Source organism: Trichoderma citrinoviride (assembly GCF_003025115.1).
Source record: "Trichoderma citrinoviride strain TUCIM 6016 unplaced genomic scaffold BBK36scaffold_14, whole genome shotgun sequence".
Taxonomy (NCBI): Eukaryota; Fungi; Ascomycota; class Sordariomycetes; order Hypocreales; family Hypocreaceae; genus Trichoderma; species Trichoderma citrinoviride.
The window spans coordinates 155,820-161,985 of NW_020194722.1; the positions used below are offsets into that span (position 1 = coordinate 155,820).

The window sequence follows — 6,166 nt, forward strand, 5'->3', positions numbered from 1 at the left end:
TTGCGTCAAAATTCAACGAGATACATTCCTTCCCGAATTTCACTGGGGATTCTTCACTTTTCTTCTCCTTCTTCAACGCCCTGGCAATCCACACGTGGAGAATAGGGCTACGTATTCTATTACCCAACTACCTAAGCGCAGTCTATGAAGTCTTCTTCTCCTCCGTAGTACTCGTATCCTTGCTCTTCTCAGCTCCCGGAGCCGGGATAGGCGCTTCCGGCTGCTTCGCGCCCAGAACCAGCTTGAAAACACCGGTCAAGAGGTCGCTCAGCAGCGTGACGATGCCGGTGCACGCGAGCTGCCACGATGCGATGCTAACGCTTCCCAACGGCGCACGCGGGAACGAGATGATCCATTCCGCGTAGTAGGGAAACCAGCCATACGGCAGCCAGAACATGGGCTCCGTAGCGTACCAGAATGGAATGATGTACTGCGGCGCCCGGGTGATGAGGAGGCGCAAACCCGTCAGGGTGTTGTCGAACCGGGAGCGGGCCGACTCGAGGCTCTTTTCTGCACGCACACAAACGCACGGGACGCGGGTCAGCGGCGGCTACTACAATCGTGGATGCCAGGGCAGGGCAGATGGATGTAGGGGCGGATGTAAATGTCTCGGGGGAGGGGGTAGGGCAAAAGGATGTAACGTACTCGTTGTCTCAAGCTGCTCGAGGAGCTTGTCGTGCTTGCGCCTCAGCTTTGCCCACTTTGCAAACTCGTCCTGGCTGCTTGTGGCGTTCATCTCCCGTCGCACGGCGAGGTATTCGGCTTGGAGCTTGCGCTGTTCGGCGGCGGCCTTGGAGGTCGGCACGGGGAGGAAGTTGATGAGGGTCCAGAGCTGCACGGAAGCTGTTAGTAGCTGATGACCCAAAACAGCATGGGAGCTGAGAGATGAGGCTGGCGTACCACGTCGTTGATCTTTGCTGCACCGACCGCGTTGATGAAGCTCACGGTGGCCTCGACGAGGAACACGATGAGCATGAGGGACGGCATTTCGGCGGCGGGGGAACAGCTGCGCAGGAATCAAGGTGATGGTGTTGCTATTCTCAAGCTTTCCGGAATCTTTCTTCCTCTTCCTCTCTCTCTCGCCGCGGAAAAAAGGGGAAGCTTGGTCGGAGGCAAAGGTCCAAACGATTCGACAGGTGACCGTCTTGCCAGTCAGCTTGTCTGGCCAGCTGGACAAGACGACGTATGTCATAACCCCGGAACATTGCATGTGGGCTGTCGCCCAGCGCGTCGTTGCCAGCTCAGCCCGCTCCACCATGCACTTACCCTGCACTAACCATCAAAGCGATCAAAAACCCGCGAGAATTCAACTACAGCTGGGGCTGGAAACAGAAACCCAAATGTCTAGAGCGCTGGACGATGATGTCAAGAGGGCAATCAAGCACGGCGACCATGAGCAGGTGTTCCACAGGATTGCGGGTGCGCTGACGCAGCGGCTGCCGGACCTGCTGGAGATTGAACTGCTGGGACGAAGCCACATGGTGGATGAGCACACGATACTGCTGCAGGATGGACCGGCGATAGCGGTGCCGAAGCTGCGGTTGGTGCAGGCTTTTCTCCATGCCCGCGGACTGCTTCAGAAACACGTGGGAGGAATGCTGGATGAAACCAGTGAAGACGGGCTTGTTACGAGAGCGACGGCCGTCATTCTACTCATGGACCCGGAGCACCTCACCGCGGCCAACACGAGGAAGAGGCTGCTCCAGGATGTCATCAAACCGGGTGCCGACGTTGGCTCAAAGCTACAAGACGAGCTGTATTTCATAGACAGCCTCCTTACAAGTCGTCTGCATCGCCATACGAAGTCGCCCACCCTGTGGAGCCACCGCCAATGGCTCATGCAACGATACCAGCATCACAACCTCGACATCGATCCCACAGACACCATGAAAAGAGTCATCTGCATCGCCGCCGAGCGCCACCCACGCAACTACTACGCATGGCTTCACGCGCGCTACCTCACCCAAGCCGTCGCCGAAACCACACCCTCTTCCCAAGCGCAACAGCACCTCGCAGGGATCCTCGACGCCGCGCAGAAATGGGCCCTCGCGCACCACGACGACGTCTCCGGCTGGGCGTTCCTCATGTTCCTCCTGGACCGGCACCCGGAGTACGCCGGGCCGGTGGTGGGCGAGGCGACGAGCCGGGCGACGTCGTTTCACTGGCGGAATGAGTCTGTGTGGTACTTTTTCAGAAACATTGTCGCGAGGCCGTGGTGCGGCAGGGATGCAAGGGAGAGGGTTGAGGCTGCGAGGCTGGCGCTGCTGAAGGGCGTGGAGGCGAGGTCGGAGGGGGACAGGGTGTTGCGGCAGGCTTCGAGCTGGATTGAGGAGTATTCTACGTGAGATGGGCGTGATGGAAGAGTGTATTTTTGGGCGCGATGGGGGAGATTCGAGATGAAGAGCTCGCCTGTTTGGCTACCTCCCCAGAGTCAGAACTCTAATACCGTCTTGGCCATGCACGAAAATCTCGGACCATATTGTTCAGGGGAGGGCGAATGGCGTGGCTGAGAGCAAGGCAAGGCCACAGTCAGAGCTGTACCTATGCAATGAATGCCGGGGAGTTCACATACTCAATCACCGGTGATCACATGATATATCCGCAGCTATTGTTGGCGGTCCATGGTCCCCTCGAGCCAGCTGCACTCGTGGGCATGACATTTTGGGTCAGGTATGTCGCAAGATTGAGAGCAGCGTCGGCCGCATTCCCGAGCTCCCGGAGGACTTGTGTGCATCGGACTTGAAAGCCGTAAAGTGCCGAAGATGGGTGATGGCTTGGACAGTTGACTTGGAAATGTGAGACCTTGGTGAATTTGTTTACGTAAAGAGTGTATAAAAATTGACGAGTATGATCTGGATGGGATATGTGAAGGAGGTGGTGGTGGTATTAGTCTATGGATTGAACCACTGACGTAGGATGGACTGCGCGTGCGTGCGGTGCCGTGAAGGGGGACGGGATTGCATGAAGCTGCCGAGAGGTAAGCGAGATGCACCGCAGGCTTTGAGATGCAGATTAAGTTGCTGCTGCTATTTTTACAAGCCAACGGAGATGAGCAAGCATGGAGACGAGGTCGACGGTAAACGAGATTAGACGCGTCTTGCAAAGAGATACATAGTACATACGGTATTACCAACAACACAACCTTGATTGTCGGACAGACCTGGCATCAATTGATCCTAGTGAGATAGACCCTACTGCCAGGACGGACTACCGGCAAAAACCTGGTAGTCGCGGCATTGAAGTGATATGAAGGTGGTCGTCGTCTGCGGGAACTGAAGCATCCTAAACTCCGTAGCGTGCGGACGCGGCTCTGGTGTGTGGTGATCGGCCCTTTGGAGATGAATCTTGGCCTCTTGGCTCCGAGATCTGCATTGGCTTGCCCCTACGAAGAAGTTACGGAAGCAACGCGGGCCTGTTAGCATGAAGCTGTAACTCGAAGCCGGTGGTATCAACAAGACTCGTCATATCGCTGCATGGAAAGCGATTCAACTCCCTAGACGAGCAAAACGTGCAGCCAACGCTCGAATCATCAAGTTGACGTGTACTGCCACGATTGGTAAGCCTCGCCAAAATGTCTGTCTGTCTTGGATGATCGGGCCATCGGGAACGCGAGATTCGATTCACCTCCTTGCCTCTGCTGCCTCATACTTGTGTGCACTTCCAGCTGCCACATGCATGCGCTGGAACACGCATCGAAGTCAAATCGATGACAGGATTTCCGCGCACCGGGAACGCGCAGAGCAGCGCTTTGGGGGCCAGAGTGCATGTGGCTTGGACCTGACCAGGATCGAAGGCCTGGCGCTCGTCTATTAGCGGCTGCCGGCGTGGTCTCTAGCGGCCCGCTCGGCTATGATTCAATTTGATCGTCGTGACTCGTGGTGGTTGCTGGTGATGGGCGACGTTTGGCGCTGGACGAGGCTGGCGGAAGGCGAGCGGCAGAGGCGGTTGACTTTGGAAGGGGTCAGGATTGAAACGAAACGAGACATTATGGATCATCTGATTCATGCTGCGTGCAGTGTCTGATTTCGCCTCGATGCCTGCGCATAGAGCTAAGGACATGTGCGTGCAGCAATTGGTGAAGTTGCCGTTCTTCAGCTGCATGTTGGTCCTGCTCGATGACAGCAGAAACCGCTGCGGCAGACCAACGGACCAATCGACGATGCTGGAGATGATGATGGCTGCTTCCATTGAAGACAGGCTGTCATGTGTCGCGCGGCCAAAGAAGCCTTCGAAGACAGCATCGCCGCGCTCGACGTCACTGCAGAGCCAAGCTTCTCGATTGAAGCTGCAGCAACGTTGCCGCCAGCCGCCTTCTGGCAAGTTTTTGGCTGCCATTGAGCTGCATCTTGGTTCTGTGCTTGATCCCTGTCGGTGTCTGTCTCGGACGGCGAATTTCTGCGTCTGCTCGCTTCTTTTCTGTTCCTTTCTCTTTTGGTGCTTGTTTTGTTTTGCTTTGGTGTTCTAGCGATGCAGACTTGGCCCCAAGCGGTTGGTTGGCATGCGGATGAGTATGAGCGAGGTCGAGGGTCTTGCTTTAGTGCTTGCTGCGCGTCTGCCGTGCAGCAGTAACCGAGAGCCAATCTGGTCAACGATGGAGCAAGAGATTGATTGATGTGCGTGCAATCAATCTGGTGCGTTGATACGGGCAACAGTATGGGGTACAGCGTGCATGAGCCTACCTTAGTCCGTAGTACCGCTCCACGACGCCGGCCTGGGATCAACGGTTCCCTGATTCAGTTGTAGCTGGACCGGGCCTGAATATCACTCAGGTCCTGCCGTACCGGTACACGGTCTGCTGAGAAGAGGAGGCTGTTGGTGACCTCGCATGGGACGTGAAGCATGACCCTCCCGTGGATGCAACCTCGACAGACTCGCATCATGATGCTGTAACGAAGCAGCCAAGATGGAGGATGGCTGACATGCTGGAACGAGGAGAAGCCGGACAACAGCGTCAATTGTCCAATAGCCAACGATGGTGACTGCGGCCGATTCGAGACAGGGCTTGGAGGAGCAGAGCAGCTGATGGTCGTATCGAAGCCATCATCGGATGAAAAGAAGCAAAATCGAAGGAGAATCAAGGCAGAAGCAACCACAGAGCGTTGAAACAGGAAGAACCAACGTGCATCTGATCTCAAGTACCGGTACCCGTGCAACCCCCCTGCTGGCGCCTCTTCCCCGCGCTACCGGGCCCCCAGGGCCCTTCCAAGGCACGCTGTACGGGCTCGTCCGCTCAGTTAGCGCAAGTACTTGTACCCGGCCAAGCCCCCCCGAGGTTTCATTAATTTTGGACATCTCGCTTGCATCCCTCGCGCTCCGGGCCTCCTTTCAAAGAAAGACCTCAGCCTCTCCACAAAACACTGCGAAGCCAAAGTACCTCTATTATTGCTGCTCTGCCTTAGCTTGAATACCAAATACCTACTCAGGGCAGGCACGTTGCTAGCGTCCGTGGCCGTCCGCACCTGCTGCGTTGCGCCTCGCCTCGCCTCGCCTCGATAAGGGCCTCGTCCAAATTTCCACTATCGCTGCTATCGCTCATATCTCGCTCGCATCGCCGCCCCTCTGCGCTTCGATTCTCTCTCCTCTTCTTCCCTCCTCCGCCGCATCGCCAAATACCTCCTCTCTCTTCCTCTTTTCTTTACCTTCCTCCTCTCCCTCCTCCCCTCCCCTCCTCCCCCTTCCCTTTTACTATATACTACTCGCTGTTTTTCTTAATTTTTAATTGCATTTCCTGTCGTCGTCCTCTTGCTTGCTTTGCATCGCTTTAGCCGGCCTGCATTCGATCATCAGCGTCCATTCATTAATATTAGCGCGTCTCGTTGTCTTTTTGCTTGTTTGGGCATTTGCATAAGCTCTCGGCTTCCTAATTCGATTTCCCTCGTCATATCTCATTGCGATACCGACCCGACAGTCCGACTCGAATTGCTTCTCCGCATCTTCTCTCTCATTGCTTGAAATCCGGTTCCTCCTCAGTCGAATATCGTTCTGCATCTGCTTGGATCGCCGTCGCCACTCTCGCCCGATTTCGATCTCGTCTTTGCTCTCCTCCTAATAGTCTGGCAATTGTTATATGCGTAATCTCTAATCACCTAATAATCTGACATCTGGGTGCATTCGGCTGCGGCAATCTTCCGGCTTATACTTGCTTTTGCTGCCGTCTTTATCCAAC

The 6,166-nt window shown here is 55.6% G+C and overlaps 2 protein-coding genes across 2 annotated transcripts; one reads left to right on the forward strand and one right to left on the reverse strand.

Moving 5' to 3' along the window:
- Positions 1 to 142: 142 nt before the first annotated feature.
- On the reverse strand, positions 143 to 1,001 carry BBK36DRAFT_146104 (hypothetical protein; the record flags this gene model as incomplete). Its single annotated transcript, XM_024897534.1, has 3 exons — positions 901 to 1,001; positions 646 to 832; positions 143 to 510 (listed from the first exon to the last, which is right to left on the reverse strand). The coding sequence occupies exons 1-3, from the start codon at positions 985 to 987 to the stop codon at positions 143 to 145; spliced, it is 642 nt and encodes a 213-aa protein (XP_024746362.1). The 5' UTR covers positions 988 to 1,001.
- A 339-nt stretch (positions 1,002 to 1,340) lies between these two features.
- On the forward strand, positions 1,341 to 2,345 carry BBK36DRAFT_1162346 (hypothetical protein; the record flags this gene model as incomplete). Its single annotated transcript, XM_024894434.1, has 1 exon — positions 1,341 to 2,345. One exon carries the CDS (start codon positions 1,341 to 1,343, stop codon positions 2,343 to 2,345), a length of 1,005 nt encoding a protein of 334 aa, XP_024746363.1.
- Between the last annotated feature and the right edge of the window lie 3,821 nt (positions 2,346 to 6,166).